This window comes from Synchytrium microbalum, assembly GCF_006535985.1.
Source record: "Synchytrium microbalum strain JEL517 chromosome Unknown SmJEL517_scf0026, whole genome shotgun sequence".
NCBI lineage: Eukaryota > Fungi > Chytridiomycota > Chytridiomycetes > Synchytriales > Synchytriaceae > Synchytrium > Synchytrium microbalum.
This window is the reverse complement of record NW_022158375.1, coordinates 49,379-70,224: the sequence shown is the minus strand read 5'-3', so window position 1 is coordinate 70,224 and position 20,846 is coordinate 49,379. Positions and strand designations below refer to the sequence as shown.

Below are 20,846 nucleotides of genomic sequence, written 5' to 3'. Positions count from 1 at the left end.
CAAGCAATAGTCCAAAGTAGCCCAAACTGGCCGATGTTCAAATGACGTGCTCTTGCTGGCGAAGTGCAATTGACATTGACATATAACAGTCATCCCAATGAGACAATTGTTCTGACATACCGTAGCCAATCTTTTTACAAGTTACCACGACATGCTGGATTTGGCGAGAAGGCCTGGTGTGAAGGTCCGTACGACAAAGATGTATCAGGAAACTGGAGTTCCCTTATGCGGACACAGTAGCTCGCCTATAAAAACCAATCTTATGCCTTTAAGACGTCAAACCACAAAATGAATCGTCAGATAAGTGAAAGGAAACCGTAACCACAAAAGCTAAAAGTCCCGGATCAGCTTATTAAGGTACTCCCAAAGCACATATGACCGCAGAATACGAATCAAAGTTCGTCACGATGCAATCAGCATTAACAGGCATTCGTCATGCCTTGTTGTGGCGGAACAGGTGTATGATACGATGCTGTCGAGTCGAAGGAAAGCTCCTAAACCAACCCAAAAGTCAGAAGTGGAGTTGATACCGCGAAATAAAGATGCGAGTTTCATACCTCCATAGTCATGAGCTCGGCGGTATCTTTCGTGTTGATCCAACAGGAACCAACATGACTGTCAGCATTGGAATACAAAACGCGTTCGTGCTACCACTTGTACAGTAAGAAACTGGGCTGATTCCACTATGCTGATTCTCGTAATTCGTGTCATTCTGACACTAAAGTAGCTCGAGGCTGCACTCCATCATCTATAGGTGCATAGTGGACATGGGCGTACTCAGCAACTACGTTTTGATGGTTATAGTGATTGGAGACGAAGAGGAAATCCTTCTGGTGCTTGATATGGTAAGTTCAGACCTACCCTTGGCAACAATAAAGGCCTCCACACAAACCATTTCGAAACACAAATACTACGGAAATTAAGACCACGACAATGATGATGCAAACTCTCTTGTTTCATATCGCGACTGTTCTAATTTATAAACAAACCGTTTCATTTCGTATATTGCAAGTGCTCTTTTTCGTGAAGTGCAATTGCAGCTTCACGTTTCTTCTTGATGTATTCGTCCCAATGAGGAGACTGTTCTGGCATACAATAGCCAGTCGTATCACAAGTTATGCCAACTTGCTGGATACATTTCGCCACAAGACTTGACCATCCTATAAAAGTTGATATAAAAAAGACAGAATTAGCATGGTGCTATTCGATGACCATCCTCAGTAGATTGTAAAAACCTGTTTGATGCTGCGGAAAGATACAATGAAAGTCAGACAAAAAATACCGGATTGTGGACAAGCATAATGTACTCACAGACGCTCCAAGCCCTTCACCAGTTTCACCATGAAAGTACTCCCAAAACTGCACATATTCCGAAAAGTGCGGATCGAAATTCATCACGTCACAATCAGCATTAACTGGCCTTCGTCCTTCCTTGTTGTGAAGGAACAGACGTATGATTCGATGCTGAATGTCTTGCGATGCTTGCCAAAGATCGAATTTAAATCCAGAGCCTGATGGGACTTCCACTTGGACTGATTCGCCATAGAAATGATGAAATCTGCACATTGAGAGTTGAGAAATCTGTACTTTTTGAAAAGTTTGCTTGTGTGTTTGCTTCACCTCTGCAAACTCTCTATCAGCAAAAAGGTAGTAGGGAGCCATAGAGGACCTCGCCAGTTTGAGTTTCCACCTAACGATGAGATGCGCGAGAAAAACCTCATTAACAACGGCACGAAGGATTTCATATAATGAATGAACCTTACCAAAGAGAGCACTATCAGATTCACCAGGCACATATTTCACCGTATGAGGGGTTGAATCCACCCAGAATGTATACGGATTCTTGTCATGGTACAAAGACAAGCTTTGAAACGATTTGTGTTGGTACATCGACAGACGACCAAAGAAAGTTAAAATCAAACGAAGCATGAATTAAGTTGAATTCCTTACCTTCGAATACCATGTTTACTCAAGAACTCTTGCTCATCAAACATCTTGTTGCAGATTCGTACGAGCTTTTCACGATCCACAAGAGCAAGTAATACACGATTTGCCTGTCCGTTTTCAGTTGTGATCACAACTACAGGCAAATGAAAGTGTTAACATGAACCAACAAAATCCCGGAAAATAGCAGATGTTAATACCATTTCGTTTCGAAAAGTCCCAGTGTTCCAAAAACCTAAACGACAATGTCGTCAAATAACCTGATACCGAATTTCATGCATTGCAAGCTTGTTATACCATTTCATACGAGTGGAAAACCCAGTAAATCTAGTCAACACTTCTGGTTCAAGTACTAGACATGGGTACAAAGGTATTAATCCGACCAAAGAACGAACTTTCAACGGAGTGATTTTCTGATCTGTAGATACGAGAGCATCATAATAGAAACTATGAGTTTGCGGAAAAGGTTAATTAGACGTCTGCAGATGAGAAACTCTTCAGAAATTGGGACTTACCCATCTTCTTCGTCCCACAACGAATTGCTCTCTGGATTATCAGAGTCTGGAAACGTTTCAAAGTTCATCGCTTTACTACAAAAATCAGAAGGAGGTGAGAAGGCAACAAAAAAAGAGCTTCAAATTCTGCTGGATATACCTGATGTACAAGAAGTGCTCAAAGAACTTGGAAGCCATATCCTCATAAACTGGATTCTCTTCAGCCAACCTAGTTAGATCGATGAGTCAAAAGTTGCTCCAAGTTACAACACTAAAGGTTTTTCGTCCTACTTGAGTGAAATCTCAAGCATGTTGAGACAGTACATGGCCATCCAACTCGTTCCATCTGATTGTCGTAGCGAGGCATTGACTGGCAAGGCTTCTGAGCGATTGAAGACGGCAATGTTGTCGAGTCCAAGAAAACCACCTAAACAAAACAAAAGACGTTATCTCTGACTGCTTCAGCGAATGAAACTCAATTTTTTTCCAACCTTCAAAGACATTGAGTCCCGCGGGATCTTTCTTGTTGATCCAATAGGTGAAATTCAGCAGCAACTTGTGGAAGACTCGTTCCAAGAAGACTCGATCCTCTTTTCCATACATTTTTCCTAAAACAAAGATATGGGATGGTGAATGAAGTTCAGATAGAGTATAGTAGCTTCTGCAAATCGACTTTTTGGTCGATAAACCTCTTTGACTAAATACTCACTCTCAATCTTGAAGACTCGGAACGCTGCCCATCCATAAACTGGCGGATTGAGGTCATTGAAGTTCCATCTGAGGAGAAAAAATGTCAAAGAAAATGTGCAGCTATTACGAATGTCAAGCAGTGACTCTTACTCGTAAGCTGGCATCTGGCCATCTGTATTCGAAAGGTTCGGGATAAGTAACTGCTCGACACGACGCACACATAACAAACATAACGAGCAACTCACTTGGATGCAAATACCACTCTCTCGTCATCAACTCCAACTGCTTCTTTGCAAACCATGGATCAACCATGGCCATAATGACAGCATGAAACCCAGAATCCCAGTTAGCAAAGAACGGGTATTCCCATTTATCAGGCATGAGTAAGATATCATCAATAACAACGTGTCGCCAGTCCTTGTTTCGACCATATTTTCGTTCTTTCGGTGGCATTGGTTGTCCAGGATCACCGTTGAGCCATTCCTCCACATTATAATGATAGAATTGCTTGCTCCATAGCAATCCTGCAAAGGCTTGTCGTTGCACACTTCTCATTTCGTTCGACAAGTGTTGTGGCGCAATACGTTCGTAGAATTCATCGGCTTCTTTGATCCTCTTTGTAAACATATCTTCAAAGGCTTTGGGACGTAGCATTCCAGCGTCGTCACGAGATGGTGTCAGCAGTACGCGGATGGTGATTGCCTGACCTTTTGGGACAGTAGCTTTATACCATGCTGCACATTTGGTCCCAAACTTGTTTGGATTGACGGCATTGCCATTATCATGTACTACACGTTCGTTTATGGCATCTTTACAATACGGAGACTGGTTGTTTCCACCATACAGTTTCTCATAGTTCGTTTCGTTCTCACAAAACAGCAACTCAGGTTGCACTCCGTTATCCAACGGTGCAAAATGTACATGTTGATCGAAATGAGGGTACTGTAAGTGTACAGACTTGTTACCATTTACTGCTGGACGTTCCTCCATTCGAGGCCGTATGAAATCTTTCATACTTGGATCCTTCCAAGACCATACATTCCGATACCACACGTGAGGCAAGACGTGGATGTCTGCATCTTCGTCACCACGATTATGTATGGTGATCTTCATCAATATATCGTCCGTTGATGCTTTGGCGTATTCGACAAAAGCGTCAAAATAGTCTCCTGCGTCAAATACACCGGTGTGGTGAAGTTCATATTCACGTTCATTACGAGAACGTTTTGCATTTTCCGACACGAGTTGTTCATACGGGAATCGTTTCTGTGGATATTTATAAAGATATTTCTGGTCTATGTGAATATTATTTGTCATAGTTTAGCAATGGATTGTGATGAAAACAGTCCAAGCAGTGTGAAAGGAGTGCAAGCAGGATGAAACTGCAATTGTGTTACCGCAAGGCTTACAGCTATGCGTCGGCGTATTGTCCACGTAAAAGTACGATTCTTTTACATCTTCACCGTGATTGCCTTGCGGACCAGTAAGACCAAACAATCTCTCCTTCAAAATCGAATCTTTGCCATTCCATAACGCCAAAGACATGCATATCCTTTGGTGATTGTCTGATATGCCTGCTATGCCATCTTCTCCCTACAGTGCAGAAGCGTTTTGACACCCGTTGAAAGTCCAGGTAACAATTTAGCAACCATACCCATCGATAAGCTCTCAAGTGTGAGATCTCGAACGGGAAGCTCCTCCAAACATCGCCATTGTAGCTGTAGTCCTCTCTGTTAGTGGGTTTGTGGTGTCAAATACTAGAGTTGACGTGATTTGGCCGGTGCAATGATACCTGACAGTAGCCCACTGTCGCTCGCTTAGATACGGTCCAAAGCGTCGCCAATGCTCTATTAGAGGCAAGAAGAAGGTAAAAGTTGTTAGCACCAATGTCGATCGGGATGTGATGACGTGCTTTACACCAGTGTCAAGCAAAAAGAAACAAGGCAACATAAATTTCAAAGTCTAATCAACACATACCTTGACGTTTTTCTGAAGCATCTAGTCTCCTTTCCTCACCAGTGCGCTCCATCTTGAAATTTCCAAACTTTCACAGTTTTCAGAATACCGGTCGCTTGTATATCGATATGAGCTCTGCTTACGGAGCTATCAGTCGTCCAGCAGCCAGCACTTTGGATCCACTTCCTCTGCCTCTTGTTGCTAAATTACCGACAACCAATGCGACAACGAAGCTTGTTTCAGTTGACAAATCGAACAACGATCTAGTGGAAACCTTGAGAGGCTTACTGAATCTAGAAATCCTTAACGGATCGACTTATCCTCAGGAAAACGGTCTAGGTAAACGTGTTGTAGCTACTGACCAAAGCTATTATACTTTCCAACATTTAAGCTGACAACGACGTGTTTGTTCATAGATAGAGCTCAGTTCGAGGTGACCTTATTATGGATTTGGGCGCAATGAACACCAAGAAGATGGATCTCATCGATATCGTTGCATCACAGGCCTACTTCTTGTCGTATGACGCTTTCGTGTTAATACGAGACTCTGACCAGGCGGTTCTTGGAACTTTTTACGTCAAACCCAATGTAAGATTCTTGCTTTATATGTTCAAGTGGTTGCGCTGCCCCAAATCGCAGTCTCTCTGTCGAAGCCTCGTATGATGCTTCAATAACGCTGTACTCCTTTGTCACATAGTATCCAGGACGATGCAGCCACATTTGTAATGCGGGTTTCCTGGTCATGCCAGAGTTCCGAAATCTGGGTATAGGCAAGGTGCTATGTGAAGCCTTTCTGATACTAGCCCCGAAGCTTGGATATCTGTCTTCTGTCTTCAATCTGGTCTTTGAGAACAATACCGCCTCTGTAAGGCTTTGGAGATCGTATGGATTTGAGGAAGTAGGACGAATCCCTAAGGCTGGAAGACTGAAAAATAGTGTTGAACGGATAGACGCCATTGTCTTTTACTGCGATTTTGAGGCATTGGATCTAACAGGGAGGTTACATTACGTAGAATTGTGAGATTCTATGATTTGCGATCGTTTGTACATAGATACATTGTTTACATAGCCCAAAACCGGAAAATGGGCTCAACGTCGTTGGATGGTCCGGACCAAGGTTGATAGTTCGATTTATTGGCGATTTTTTGGCCAAAAGTGTCAACATTTCAAGACACTCGTTGCGATATGGGTCTTTTGCAAATGTTCATCCTGATCTTTAACCTTTCCTGGAAGTGCTGTATTACAAAAAGCAGAGGTGTTTAAAACAAACAAAAACAGAGGTAGCGTATCGCTTTGGGTTCAAGGAGGAGTGGCCAAAGAAGGGTAGGTCTCATACCATTGTTGATATCTTCCTCACTGCCATTTTACCCGAGTAAAAGTCGTTTACGTGAAAAGTTTGTCATCTGAACGTGACAACGAAAACCAAGCGTTACAGAAGTCTTGGGAGCTTACTGCCAATGCAATATAGATGGAATACTCGCCTCCAACATCAACCGAGGACTCGCCCGACGATGGGGGCCCATATCTGAATCATCATCATCAAGTGAATCATCAACAGCAGCTCGAAGATTCTCCTGATCCTTATCTATATAATTACCAGACCGGAAACGACGACTTTGAATATGCTCAACAAGGATACCCGGCCATGATGTTTAATGGCAACGGGAAAAGCTCCAATAACAATACAGGTAGCGGTAGTAGGAGACAAACAACCCAACCTGCTTCAGCCCTTACTGCAAATGGCAGGAAAAGGAAGCACGCCACTCAGGTAATCATACAGCTGGTCTCGCTACTTAACCGTGCCGGTGTGATCCATAAACGTTTCTAACTCTTCCACCAAAACCACAAAAAGGCTTGCGACTATTGCTCCAGACGTAAAGTCAGATGTGATGGAGCCAAACCTACATGCGCAACATGCTCGGAACGTGGGGTAGGAGATCAGTGTACATATGGCAGAGTCCAAAGACGTCGAGGCCCGAAATCATCACCAGCTGCTGCCTTGAAACTAAGAGTACAGGAGCTCATCCTACAGCTGAAAACGATATTGGAGCAAGGTCCTGAAGCACTCAATATGCTACGAGATGAAGGAGGTCTCGAGCTACTGTCAAATACTATACAAGCCAGTGGCGGTGTAGCATCAACAGCCACCAACAATAATAGCAATAGCAGACGAAAATCTTCAGGAGCTGACGCATCACCGCTTAATCAACTAGTACGTGCGGCCGCTATGTCAGAACAAACCTTCACGTTAAGACCACCGGTTATATCTCATCCGACCGTATTGTACTTTCCGTCCAAAGACAATAATCCATCGCTTCTTCCACCCATGAATGCCAACGTTGCCGACTTGATGTCGCCGAGACATAATCAGGTCGTATCTGAGATGTTAGAAATCATATGGTTTCTCGAAACAGATCAGGAAGGGCCACAATTACTTGACGCTGAGGCACCGAGTCGTAAACGTAAAAAGAGACGAGGAGGAGATGTCGATGAAGCTGGAATCATGGGCGAAAGGAGTATACCTATTCCAAGAGGTCTTGATGATGGACCTATCGAGTTGGACTTGCCATTGGAGGTCTATCAAAATGTTTTGGATTACTTTTTCGAGGTATATTCACTAGTCACTTCTAAATATGCATCTCATTCTGCATCATTCAGGGCTCAACTCATTCTCGCTTTAGCATCTCTACGAAATTAAGCTCACCGTCTGTGGAGTCAACAAAAACATGATTCCCACAGACTTGACTCGATTCTCGCCATTCCTATTGAATTGTATATGTGCTATAGCGTATCTTGAACGGCCATTCACAGGTCATGAGCCACCAGCGCTGCCAATAGGATGGAATGGATCCGAAGCATTCTATGCTCGAGCTCGATCACTGATGCCTCGGTTCTTGGAACGGCCTTCATTAGATACTGTGAACGCTTTTCATCTGTTGGTAGAGTATACTGGACATATGGGTGAATGTGAGTTATTACTGAAGAGTGAATCCGGGAACGTCTACCATCGACATCATTTTTTTTGGCCTGCCAGACACTAAATCCACATTATCCACGATTAGCATCATTGGCATGGATGTACTCAGGAATGGCCATACGCATGTCACAAGGACTGGGTCTCTTCACGGCCAGATATCCCGTGCATCTCCCGTGGTGGATTCGTGAACGATGCCGACGCATTGCATGGGCAGATTTTATAATTGATCGACTGACATCTGCATTCGCCGACCGACCTAGTCTACTAAAAGAATACGAAGTCGCCCAAGTACCATTGCCTAGTGTAGAAGCAGCATGGGAAGCAACACAACCTAATGATCCAAATCCACCTGCTGGCTTTTCCGAACATGGTGGACTAATCACGGAAGGAATCGCGCCACCTAATACCAAACATACCATAACTCAAATCATAAGCCTGTCTCGAGTGATGGGTCGTATTCTAGGTCATGTTGGGAAACAGCAAGCTCAAACAGCGGCCACCATCGCGTCTGAAAACAACAGTAACAGTAATGAGCCCTTGACGAATGGTAAATCATTATCGGCCTCGTCATCAGCATCAGCACCCTTCTTCATGTTGGGCGGTGATGCGGACACAGCCGACGATATAAACTCAAGAGATTTAGCAGACTTGGATGCCCAACTATTTAGATGGAGATCACGAGTCCCTCCTCATTTGCTACCACCATCGCCACATGCTCCGCTCCCACAAGATTTACAGTGGGATGTTGCCTTCTTGTGGTTGTATTATGCTACTTGTGTCTGTACATTGCATCGACCGCATGCCGTGAAGGATTTGAAAACGAACACGGTTAGCAGTGTGTCTTTTGAGGCGTGTAGGGTAGCCGCTGTTGACGCTACCAGGGCTATTGAGTGGATTACCTCTATGCAAGATGGAAAATTTATTAATGGATCTCCGTATCAGTTTGTTTGTGTGATTCAAGTGAGTACCAATCTGTTCACTATCTTTTTTTTTCGCCTCCTATGATCTGCAGTTAAAAAGAAGAGGTCGAGGTTGTCCATTAGTCCATTCCTAACCAAACCTCTTCACTGAACAATTAGACTGGACTTGTACATCTCTTGGTAGCCAAATCATCCACGAATCCGAGCCACGTAGCAACTGCTCGACAAGCTATAAACCTACATATGAGTGTCCTTGAACGTTCTGGTCAATTCAGAGCTGCTCGACGTCTGCACCGTGTAATGGCATCAGTTATCACTCAAGTAGAATCGTCACCCAACAAGGTTGAAGAACTTAATGGTCGACATCATGAGGACGATGTGATAAAAGAAGAAACGGGAGGAGAGAATGGATATGACGCATGATTGGGTGTGGGTTTGTAAGGGAAACAGAAAAAAGTGTTATGGTGTCTTTTTATGTGGTTTTGTTGTTCGTCTCCTCTTTTAGAAGGTATCGGTGTGTGCTATAGCTATATAAACAAATTTGTTTCTCACATACGGTTTCGACGTATGCGAAATGTGCTTCAATTCGAGATTCCTTCCGACATTCCGACATTCTATATTCCCAGATTGAATTGGTTTGGTCAGACTTGGAACAGTGATAAACAGCGGATAAACAGAGCTGAACGACATCTTCTTCTACAGTTTCACCATACACTGTCCATATATCCAAACATTCTCTACATTTTGAGCTTTGACGAAATAAGGCAGTTCTAGCATTGACGCTTAATCTGAGCGTCTTAATCTGATACACGGATTTGTAGCTCCCTTGCTTGTGTCGTTGAGCAAGGTGTGTAGATTGTGAGAATCGCGATGGTAAACGAGAGTGATGCATTACAAGCTTGCTGCAGAAATGTATGGGATTTTCGCTAAACGAGGTTTTGAAGATCTGAATAATTTTGTCTGCCTCTTTTTGGACGTTTTCGGGGGGTCTGCTCGCCGACATCAAAACTCAGAATAGCCTCTCTTACAAACTAAATCACCCTCCTACAATTCATTAGAATGGGCCTGACTCCAGCTGAAGTTTCGCCGATAATTGGATATCATGGCGTCGTGACGAGCACTGTGGACTGGTGTGAAGAGAATTACATTGTTTCGTTTTACGTTGCTGAATACTGTCAGTGCTGACTTTCCTGGTCGTTTGCCACGTCCATTACATGATAATTGATTCGTCGGCTGATATGAAATTTCTTCTCTTCTCAGGGAATGCCATATCCAATATGGTCTTTTTTGTATTCGTTGCCATTGGACTGTATTCGTGTAGAGCGTGTAAAAGCGAGTGGAGGTTTGTGACGGCTTATTTATCTCTGGTGAGGATTTCCCCAAGATTCAATAGATGCTGCAGCGAATAAAAAAATGCGTGAAACAACTCTCAGTATTCATACGATTCTGCTGAAAATACTAGGGGATCGTTGGAGCTGGCTCTACGCTATTTCACGGAACACTGCTGTACGAATTCCAATTGGCTGATGAACTTCCAATGGTAGTAAATAGTTGCATTTGTAACGAGTCTCCCACTCATGTATCACTTATTGATTTTTATCAGGTCTACGGAATGGCAGCTTTCGTATACTGCACCTTACAAATGTGGCCTCCAGAACGACATTCAGCAATCCTAGCCATCTCAATCACATTATTCTGTGCCGTAATTACAGTTTGGTATTTAACTACCCGGAATTTCTTAGTCTTTGCTGTGGCCTTCTTTGCCGAACTCATGATTGCTGCTATCGCTCCTATATTTTATATACGGAGACTAGCCAATACACATCTGAAAGAGGCAACAAGGCTGGGCTGGTTGTTTGCAACTAGTATTGGGGCTTTTGCTTTTGCGTGAGTGTATATATTTTGGGGTCCCGAGTGCGTAAGGGTTCAAGTCGACTAATTCTTTGAACAGATTCGCGTTGTGGATTGTGGATAATACTCAATGTTCCGTCTTACGAGACTGGAGGGCTGAAGTTGGATATCCGCTCCGAGTCTTTAGTGAATTCCACGCATAGTAAGACACTAGGGATTCTTGTCGAAAAGGAAGTTTCTTACTTAAAGTCATTTATTTGTCAACAACAAAGCTGGCATCTGCTGACAGCTGTCTCCATCTATTCTGGAATCTGTGTTTATCAACACATGAGAGCACTGATTCTTGGAAGAACGGACGTGGACTTGAAATTTTATTTTGGATTGCCTGTTTGTGTGTCTGTCACCCATCGAAAAAGTAGTAAAAGTGCTCGGCCTGTTCGTAGAACTGTCAAGAAGCGTCAAGACTGACTTGACTTGTGGGATAGTTGCATGACTATTTAGACATAAATGTATAGATTTATTATTACACTCGCGGGTCTTGAAGAAACTGGTGTTTTACGTGTCTGACTCCTCCGAGTAAAGATGAAAATAAGGCAAGTCGCGCAGCTTATTTCTAGGCCCTCCAATGGAGTGTATGCATCAAGCTTTTGTCATATTTTGAAGTCGTGCTTTACTGACTGGAGCTTGTTTAAACCGTTTCAGATCAGCTTTACTGTCGTCACCTTTGGGATCTAATTCTCACGTGCAAAATTTCCAAGCTCCTGGACGGTCTGCATCCCCGGACGCCATCAACTGCGAAAAGGTCGATCTCGAAATGTGTATCTGAAAAGACACATTCTTGTCGCGCTTTTGTATCGTTAATTATTCTGGTTCTGTGAATGTTGGAGATGCTGAAGATGCTGGTTACAAGGTTTTTCTTATTGTGATCAAGAGTTTGATCATGAATGGTAACATACCTTCGACTGCCAACGGTATGGCTGAAAAGATATGACGGTTTCGTCATTGTATTGTTATTTATACTGATACCGATGCAAACCGTTAGAACTGGCTGATTTCATCTAAAGCAACAAGTTGGAACCTCTCCAGTATGTTCACAATCAACTCTACCATAAAGAGACTCATTGATCTCCCAACAACACACAGAGGAAACACACCACACACAACCATATCAGCTCATATATCCCAACACTATGAACGATGCAAAGAAGCAAACCAACCCCCGATACTCACAACACGAACAACAAAAACCACGACCATATACATCTACACGAACAGGCACCAAGCCTATACCAGTGGCACAAAAGAATTGGAGATATTATATTGATAGTCCTGGGATTGCTATTGGTGTTATGGTATCTGGTGGTGTTGTTGAAGAAACAGAAGAACAGTTTGATGAAGCTCCTCTTGTTGTTGCTACGAGTAGTGAAGCAATGATTGAAGATCCGAAAAGTGAGATGAAGGATGAAGTATCAAGTGCTGGATCCATCAGTGCTATGTCTACGAATACTAGTGTGGGAAGTACTGCTGTTGTGATGACCTGAAGTCTGCGAAGTGCACGAAAGCCGAAAGGTGGTGGTGGTGAGGAAGTGCTTGCTGAGAAGCCAGAAAGCGGTACTATGGCTGGAACGACATCTAGGAGTGGTGGTCGTCGTTCGTTGTAGAGGTTTTGCAGGGAAATGTTTCAACCAAAAACATTAACGAAATAGGATGTTGAGGAACTTCACGCGACAAATTCCAAATGCTGTATTTAAGCACTCCATTGTGAATTCACCATATGGTGTTTATAGAAGCATTTTTGTCATTTTCGATGATTGGTTTCTGGATGGTGTTTACCACGTTTTTACGTTGTGGACGACAGGAGGGTGCCGTGTCCTTTGCAGGATAACCAACAGAGACGTATTTTAACGTATCTAATAGACAGACGCCTGCGATCGATAGGGGGAATTTCTTGCAACTGGAATAGTTAGGAACCTAGACTGGTCGATGCACTCCAGTCGTTAAGAGATTGCAGGAAGGTTTCTCAGACGTAAGAGATTCTTTCTTACTAAGTCGTGTTAAGCTTTGAGAAAATATTGCAAGCTCGTAACGAATACTGAGCGAGCCGACGCTTGACACTTTCTACAAATGGAACGGCCGATAAGTACCGAAGGTAGGATTTTGTAGGGTTTGCCAGAAATGTGCTTCTGGAAATATTTACACAAAGATGTTACTTGTTCTTGGCAATAGTTTGAAAATTGGACACCCCCATTTTGAGTAAATTGCTAGCCCTGGAGTACCACTTTATCTAGAGTGGCGTTCTGAACGGCACCCTTCGGCATATTAGTTTCCTTTGTTTAGCTTTGAACCTTTGGGCTGGCTGAAGGCGAGAAAGTTTTTTCGCAGGCAACAGGGGACGTGCTTTGGTGGTTCAATTTGTGAACACACGCGACGCAACAACGGGATCACTTGTCACCATGCAAACAATGCAAGCTATTCCAGCTCATCGTGATAATTCTGATAATGTAAGTCTTCAGCACCTTTGGTTTGGCGCTCCGTACAGGCGTGTCTGGAGCTTTGCACTTTTTCTAGCTTTGCGTTGCTACGCAACTTAAAAGTAACCGATAACATATAACGCGATGCTAACGACAGGTACGATATCGTGTACTAAGTCAATTCTTTTTATAACGTATTAGATGCTTATGTATCAACCTCAAGACGATTATCATGTCGGCCCAGAAACTGTTGCTGCACTTCCGACCGAAGAACACCACAACCAGCAAACACAGCAACATTTTGACCAAGCGCCTACCGACACGACATATGTTTCTCCGTGGGCATTCTCTAACGAATATTCACCATACATTCCACGACAACCAGTATACGAAAATCATCAGAATCAGCATGAGGATCTATACATAAGAATCAACACCACTTACATGGAAACCATGCCAACATACAACAATGGATTACAGCTCCAAAACAATCAATGTGTGGAAGCACACTCGTATCTGACACCACCACCAACTCCAACAGCGACAAGTGAATCGCCATTTAGCATACGGAAGATATCGAATACGAGTGCTGGTACTGCATCACAGTCATCAACACCACCAGAGTCTCCGGATTCATCGTATGGTGTATCATTGTTCACCTGTGGATTTTGTGAAAAGAGTTTTGTAAAGTACGTGTCGTGTGTTTGATTAGAGTTCCCGAAAAAAATAGTGACATGTGCTTGCCAACTTACAATAGAGCATGGAACTTAAAGAGTCACCTGGCTATGCATAGTGGAGAGTTGGATTACACATGCGACCATTGCAGTCGAGGTAAAGATGTTTTGATTGTTTCTCATCACTCGATTTTCTTTGTTGAAGCTTGAGATCTTTTCTTAGGCTTTAAACGAGCCAACGATTTACGCAGACATGAAAGAATTCATACAGGTTCGCAAATTTCAAATCCGAAAATGCATTTCATGCCTGTGCTTACATCCCGTTTTGCATCTGTAGGAGTCAAACCATTCGGATGCGAAGAATGTGGACGCAGATTCGCAAGGACAGGTGAAAAACGCACTCTAAGACAAAGTTGTATACTCCATATCAAATCACTCAATATTATTTATCGTTTTAGATAATGCATCAAGGCATAAATGCCGTCCAAATTAGTGCAACCCGTAAAGAGTCTCAACCGTATATTTTTTTTGATCAGTATAGCATGTGGTAATTACTTTGTAATGGCAGTACATAATAAGATAGATTTAAGTGACTTCCCACGTTTCGAAGAGCTCTTGCTAACGTGCTAACTTGCTCCACAGATTTACCGTCATCCAGGTTGAAGTGGGGTCCATACATCCAAACCCCAAAGCCAGATTTTCTGCAAAGCATTCTAGGAAAATTACTTTTGTCACTCTTAGATAAAGAAGGACGACGATCCACGGTTGTCGCCAGCTCTGGTCTGACCTGTCTTGGGTGGTTGCATAGGTGGTCTTTGGTTGTGGGGTCTTTGCCTAGACAAGGGTTTTATTAGTGCTAGTTTTCAACCGGCAGCTATAACAAAGCTTTGCTACGCTTTCTTCAACAAGCTACTTGTGAGCGCTCACTCTGCAATGGATGCATCTACGGTAAGTCCACATCTCTGTCGTCGCTGCTCCTTTTCAGCGCAGCCATACCATCTACGGAAATGAATGCTCGGATTTTGGTGAAGGGACTCGTTTTTTTCGATGTGCTCTCGTGGACCCGAATGAAGGCTGAAGCACAATACAGCTAGTAACATAAATTATCCAATGTTTAGAAGCCGTATAGCTCTCATCACCAACACTACTTGAATATGCAGCTTCAGCAAGCAGAGCACGATTATACCCACGCACCAGTGATCAACATACTCTCGCCATACCAGTACCCTCTTTCGTCGTGGCATGCGCATTATCAATATCAGCAGTCTATCGCCATGTTATATCATCGTCCAATATACAGCAACTATCATTATGTTGCAGATGGGCAGTACGGTGCTCGAATCAACTCTCCTATAAGTGAAGCGGCTTCCAGTGACGTGTCGGTTGCATCATTCACGACGTTAAGGGATGATGAGCCGCAACAGCAGCAACCATTGTATGACTACACTAGTTATCCATCGCCACCACGATCTGTATCCTGTGATATGAGGGAGCAGCTGACAATTAGTACAATTGTGAATCCGAGGGTTTTGGAAGGTGGAATGTCGTCCCCTGTTGATGAGGAGGTTAACAAGGTGGACGCAGAAGGAGATATCGAAGGAGACGAAGAAGATGAGGAGGACGAGGACGAGGAGGTAGTCGTGAAGAAATCTGTCAAGATATCTAAACGTAAGAGAAGGCGTTCGGATGGTCGCACTGTGAGCTTGGATTGTCCGCATTGTGAAAAGTCGTTTTCTAAGTGAGTATTGTAGTGTGGATAAATATGGGCAGTTTTCATTTTTCTTGTCCATAGCCATGCTCGCTAAAAGAAGATCGGCACAGTCGTTAATACGATAGCCTGCTTATTCTCATTTATTTCAAAACTAGGGCATGGAATCTTCGGAGCCATATGATTGTACACACTACAACGGTCGACTTCACGTGCGATCTTTGCGGTCGTGGCTTTAAACGACATACGGATTTGAAGAGGCATGAACGGATTCACGCAGGTACGGTTTCCAGAACCTGTGTTATGTTCCCATTAAGTTTTTTTTTTGGGTAACACATTTAATCTTATAGGAGAGAAGAAGTTTGCCTGTGAGACTTGCCACAAGTCGTTCTCGAGAGCTGACAATGCTTCCAGGTATAGTAATCTCACTCTATCCGTGTTTTTGCAATTTACTAACAATCTCTCGTTTTGTCAACCACAGACACCGATGTCTTGGTAGATGACCACATTCGCACGCGAGAGATAAGCTGGACATAGTGTGATATCGGCGGTAATGTATGTATCATAGGTAGCAAAAGTAAATTCCTTTGACCTTCGGTGCTCTGCCGAATTGGTTTGCAAAACCAGTTATCCAAAGTCTTTTGGTTTTGGAAAAAAGTAATGGTGGATTTAAGCGAGTATTTGTAATAAATCGTTTCTTATCTTACACTGTTTGTTGGGTTCATCATCGAAATAACTTTGTCCGCGTAAACAACAGTTTTTTTTGTATGCTAATGTTTGTACCTATTTATATATAGCTCACAAGTGCCTTACAAAACCATGCATGATTTATTCTCCTAATCTCTGCCCTCTACCCCAACCACGTTGCCTTATAGAGGGCTCTGTGCCTGGGCGTACAGGAGTCGTCACAGTAAACCCTTGCGGTGTAAATCCAGCGACACTTGGCTGTGTCGGTGGGAAGTAATTAACCAGCCACTGTGGTGTCACTAGTATCTTCCTTCCACCATTCTGATCTGGCCACACCTTGTCCAAGAAGTAATATAAATGGCCCGCGAGAATGCCCATCACTTTGACGATCGGGAATCCACCGCCCTTAGTAAACAAGTCCCAGCCAACTAGGACGAATGGCAGATAGATGGCAGGGAACTTGAAGCCAAACATGAAAGTCACTGTTGTTTCTCTGTTCATCTGAGACCATAGGTAGACGATTGCCATTACGAGACCGTCTGTGAGTATGTATGGCTTCATGAAGATGGCCATCACCTTAACGCGCTTTGGGTCAGAAGGGGGAGCAAACTGAGGGTGGAAGTGCTGACACTTACATTGAGACTGGCCATGACAAATAGTATAAAGTAGACATAGTCAGCTTCACGAGCAAGAAACAGAGTCGAGTTGAGTTGACTTGAGTAATTCCATAAAAAGTCTATGTGTATGAATAGAGTGTGAGTGTCTTTCTTGGACGTGAGTAGTCAATGACACATGTACATATGTTGAATAGGGTGTCCATTGACCTTCCACCAAAGAAGAATGGAGTGATCAATCGCCATAGCTAGGACGAGATTGAGAGAGTATGAGCGATTAGACGAGAAGAAATACAGAGTGGATCTGAAGAACGTACTTGGAATTTTGATGTGATTGACTGCAAGTGGAAGACCAACCACATCGGGGAGATAAAGAGGCCTGTAACCGATACAACAACAGTAGCAGTGATGATACTCCTTGGGACCCTCGGCAGTGACAGATAGTAATCCTTGAAATCATTCCATTGGTTTGTCGGTTGTCGCGCAGGAGCAGCTGCCATTGCGGCGAGATGATTAGTATGCTATATAAGAATGTATATTACTACGACTTTGTCCTTTTCTAATGTAACTTTGGTTGACTTTGTTTCTAAGTCGGATTCTATGAATTTCCAAAGTTGGGGTGAGGAAGCGAGAAAGAAGGAGAAGAATGCATTCGTAACAAAGGAGAGAGACATCGTGTCGCGTACACTCGCGTCGTAAATCATCAGGTCAGCCACTGTCTTGCGCTCTTTGCATTGCCATCTAATTCTTTCAAGACTGACGCGATTGCTTATAGCTTTCTTTCTAGGGAGACCATTCCTCTAACCAAGTCATTCTCCAAGTATGCATCTATATCAGTACATGATATTCTACATTGTGCACTCCTCCCTTCTCTATATACTCACCACGCTTCATTAGAAGACATTAATCCACAAAGCTAGCTGCTGGAGACTGCAACTTGAGCCAAACACCCACAAACCTCCTACTAATACTACAGATACATACATAATATGGACGACGAAAATGCTACAATTTACTATGTCGAATACTCAAACATCAACCTCTACCAATTCGTGTCGCACCTTGGAGTACTCGGTAAAGCTGACAGGTCACGCCCACCAACAAGCGCAGAACTCGACTCTCTCATCCTTACATACGTATTCATAAGCCTCCCTCACAAAATCATTGTCACAAACACCACTTCTACCGACCCTGGCGCTGAAGAGACCAGGCGTGTACGGGTATTGATGACTAGAGCAAACTTCTTGTTGTGGGATACAACTCGGCTACCTATGCCTGGATTTGGTGATACGTTTAACTCTGGAAGGTATATTCCTCCGAGTCAACAGAGGTCAAGTACAGATGTTGCTACATCGTCACGACCACCTTCAGCCCAGAATGGTGTTCAAGTAAGTTCGCATTGGGGACTATATGCAGTAGCACCTCGTGTTTGCTTGTGCTGTTCTTCTCTTTCTTGCTTTGCGACCTGTCTAACTCAATCAACGTCTCCGAACCTTCCACCAGCTCGACACTTCTATTCAAAGAAGGCCTTCAACTCAAAGCACTGAGAGTAATGATGGCGACTACGGAAACGGCTATGCCAATGGATATATGAGTGGAGGAATGCAATCATCACCACAGCCGCCTTACTACATATCGGGACATGTTGAGTCTGTAAGTTACGATGACTTTTTATCATTGTTCAAGTGCAGCATCTGAATGCAACAAATACTGAATTTTTTTGTGTTTATCAACTCTACTTGTCGATAGTTGGATACACCGATTCATCATACTGACGGAATGTTTGACTCTCGACCATCATCGCCACCTCAACGACAGCAGCAACAAATGTCATCATTTCCGACGAAGGAGAATATGAATGGTGGTATAACAGACCAACCATCTGCACATAATAACAATTCGACAACAGCACCACCCGTCCGAACATTTCGTCCCCTATTGGACCAACCTGTCATTCCCGATGCAACACCAACACCATCTCCTTTGCCAGACGAAATTCCTCTAGTTCCATCATTGAATTGGTGGAGCAATATTCCGGTACGTCTTCAAGACGTTTCTATCCCGTTAATAGAACTTGGCAAAACAATGATCATGCTACAAACAACACTTCATGAATCTCATTCTCATATTTCTGTCTTCTAGAAATTGAGTGGTGAAGGACTTGCTGCAAATGACGACGTTGAAGGCGCTGAATCAGTGAAAGCAAATTCAGCTCTGTTATCGGAATCGCCATCAGAAGACGACTTTACTGATCTACACCCCTCCATTGCAGCTCGTATAAAAGCAGCAGAAGCCGCTTCTCAGCTTTTAAGGAACACAGATAATAGTTTCAATAATAGTAGCGCTTCCAATCCCTCATCACCACAACAGCAACCTGCACAACACCAACCAAAGCAACAACAGCCATTTCCATCGAAGATGTCATCGCTAGGATTCCGTAAACAGGGGTCTTTAAATGGTAGCATCGTTAGTAGGAAGAGGACCATCATGCCAGTGGGTGAACAACCAAGTGTATACGCCGAAGAATACTTGCGGATTGATGCTCGTCGTCAACAAATGTCATTCGACTTGTCATCTCTCGAAGCCCACGCCTCATATCGAGTTGAATTTGATGCTCAAATAATATATTTGACTGGAAACACCTTCCTAGCATCATTACTACTGCCACCCAAAAATGCATCCGCACCTTGGTATATCTCCTATACGCATCGCAGCTATGGATGTCCTTCCGACTTGTATGAAGAACCACAGCACGGAGGGTCAGGACGAGGGGCCCTCGGAAATGTCGTCCTTAAAATCCTACACACCACAACTCCACAAACCATTCACACAATAGAAAGTCATCATACACGATTCCTTGCATTATTACTTCCATACGACGGGTCAGAATATACGGACTCTCGCCGTATATTGAAAGCATTGGCATGTGCCGTCCGTCCAAATGGTATATTATACGGCCATCCAATGGACGAGGACTCGGATTCAGACCCAACAGTCGTCAATCCCGATAAGACTAGTAATAATAATGGTGGCAATAGCATATCCAAGTCTTTGGAAATCATCTTGATTCCTTCACTTGACGCCATAATGTATTCCGTAGTCGGGAAGGCACTCAAATCATTGATACTGGAAAAAGATACTCAAGGATCTATTGATGCATTTGCTGAATTGTTGGGATTTGATGATGAGGAAGCTGGGAGGAGGGTCTGTGGGGAGTCTGCCATGTTGCTTGGAGCTAGACTTGCATAAGAAAAGCATTAGAGGAGGAGGGTGATGGTATATACAGAAAAGTAAAGAAACGAAAAGAATAGGAATCGTCTTGAAAAAGCTCTGTACTCTTCTTTTCTTCTGCTTGTATGGTAGTACAGGCGAGGTTTAATTTGTATAAAGGTACAAACAAACACCACATTCTTTGCGAGTAGCAAGGAGGTAAAGGTCTCAATATAAACTAGGAAAGAGATTACATTACTTTTAACACCTTGTCTTGGTTGATATACTTGTATACGCCTTTATGTTTTTGATACAAAAATATGTTTTGTCAAGACCTTTTCGCTCGCATGAGATTTGCCCTCAACTCAGACTGTAGCTTGTCTAGCAATTTCTGAGCAGGAGTCAACGCTACTGGCGTTTCAGCATTCTGGATTCCACCACTACTTGTCGGTGTCTGCTCCATGTTGTCGATTTGTTGTCTGGGAAGAGTCGTTATACTCAACCCATTCGTATTGGACATTGTCGTCTTTACACCCCCATTAGCATCAGCCACACCACCTCGACTCAATGCCTCGTCCTGCATCACCAAACCCTTCCCCTTGATACTAAGCCCCTTCGTAGCAGCCAGCCCAACAATACTCTTTGCAGGC

At 43.4% G+C, this 20,846-nt stretch overlaps 7 protein-coding genes across 7 annotated transcripts; 5 read left to right on the top strand and 2 right to left on the bottom strand.

Annotated features, from left to right (window-relative positions):
* Positions 1-993: 993 nt before the first annotated feature.
* SmJEL517_g04123 (uncharacterized protein) lies at positions 994-5,157 on the bottom strand (the record flags this gene model as incomplete). Its single annotated transcript, XM_031170051.1, has 19 exons — positions 994-1,160; positions 1,236-1,245; positions 1,312-1,558; positions 1,621-1,690; positions 1,764-1,864; positions 1,951-2,080; positions 2,145-2,179; positions 2,242-2,391; positions 2,460-2,534; positions 2,599-2,667; positions 2,730-2,865; positions 2,930-3,046; positions 3,148-3,215; positions 3,279-3,300; positions 3,374-4,423; positions 4,538-4,721; positions 4,783-4,858; positions 4,921-4,975; positions 5,106-5,157. The coding sequence occupies 19 exons, from the start codon at positions 5,155-5,157 to the stop codon at positions 994-996; spliced, it is 2,814 nt and encodes a 937-aa protein (XP_031023984.1).
* Positions 5,158-5,212: 55 nt separating this feature from the next.
* Positions 5,213-6,105, top strand: SmJEL517_g04122 (uncharacterized protein; the record flags this gene model as incomplete). The annotated part of the gene is made up of 4 exons (XM_031170050.1): positions 5,213-5,423; positions 5,501-5,517; positions 5,589-5,672; positions 5,782-6,105. The coding sequence occupies 4 exons, from the start codon at positions 5,213-5,215 to the stop codon at positions 6,103-6,105; spliced, it is 636 nt and encodes a 211-aa protein (XP_031023983.1).
* A 447-nt stretch (positions 6,106-6,552) lies between these two features.
* On the top strand, positions 6,553-9,404 carry SmJEL517_g04121 (uncharacterized protein; the record flags this gene model as incomplete). The annotated part of the gene is made up of 5 exons (XM_031170049.1): positions 6,553-6,852; positions 6,937-7,692; positions 7,766-8,051; positions 8,147-9,021; positions 9,141-9,404. 5 exons carry the CDS (start codon positions 6,553-6,555, stop codon positions 9,402-9,404), a joined length of 2,481 nt encoding a protein of 826 aa, XP_031023982.1.
* A 636-nt stretch (positions 9,405-10,040) lies between these two features.
* On the top strand, positions 10,041-11,035 carry SmJEL517_g04120 (uncharacterized protein; the record flags this gene model as incomplete). The annotated part of the gene is made up of 5 exons (XM_031170048.1): positions 10,041-10,155; positions 10,242-10,348; positions 10,444-10,521; positions 10,585-10,868; positions 10,933-11,035. The coding sequence occupies 5 exons, from the start codon at positions 10,041-10,043 to the stop codon at positions 11,033-11,035; spliced, it is 687 nt and encodes a 228-aa protein (XP_031023981.1).
* Positions 11,036-13,294: 2,259 nt separating this feature from the next.
* Positions 13,295-15,719, top strand: SmJEL517_g04119 (uncharacterized protein; the record flags this gene model as incomplete). Its single annotated transcript, XM_031170047.1, has 9 exons — positions 13,295-13,333; positions 13,505-13,992; positions 14,077-14,134; positions 14,201-14,248; positions 14,315-14,365; positions 14,436-14,494; positions 14,620-14,635; positions 14,719-14,757; positions 15,096-15,719. The coding sequence occupies 9 exons, from the start codon at positions 13,295-13,297 to the stop codon at positions 15,717-15,719; spliced, it is 1,422 nt and encodes a 473-aa protein (XP_031023951.1).
* A 146-nt stretch (positions 15,720-15,865) lies between these two features.
* SmJEL517_g04118 (uncharacterized protein) lies at positions 15,866-16,018 on the top strand (the record flags this gene model as incomplete). Its single annotated transcript, XM_031170046.1, has 1 exon — positions 15,866-16,018. One exon carries the CDS (start codon positions 15,866-15,868, stop codon positions 16,016-16,018), a length of 153 nt encoding a protein of 50 aa, XP_031023952.1.
* A 495-nt stretch (positions 16,019-16,513) lies between these two features.
* On the bottom strand, positions 16,514-17,486 carry SmJEL517_g04117 (uncharacterized protein; the record flags this gene model as incomplete). The annotated part of the gene is made up of 4 exons (XM_031170045.1): positions 16,514-16,948; positions 17,008-17,108; positions 17,171-17,234; positions 17,304-17,486. 4 exons carry the CDS (start codon positions 17,484-17,486, stop codon positions 16,514-16,516), a joined length of 783 nt encoding a protein of 260 aa, XP_031023955.1.
* Positions 17,487-20,846: the final 3,360 nt, after the last annotated feature.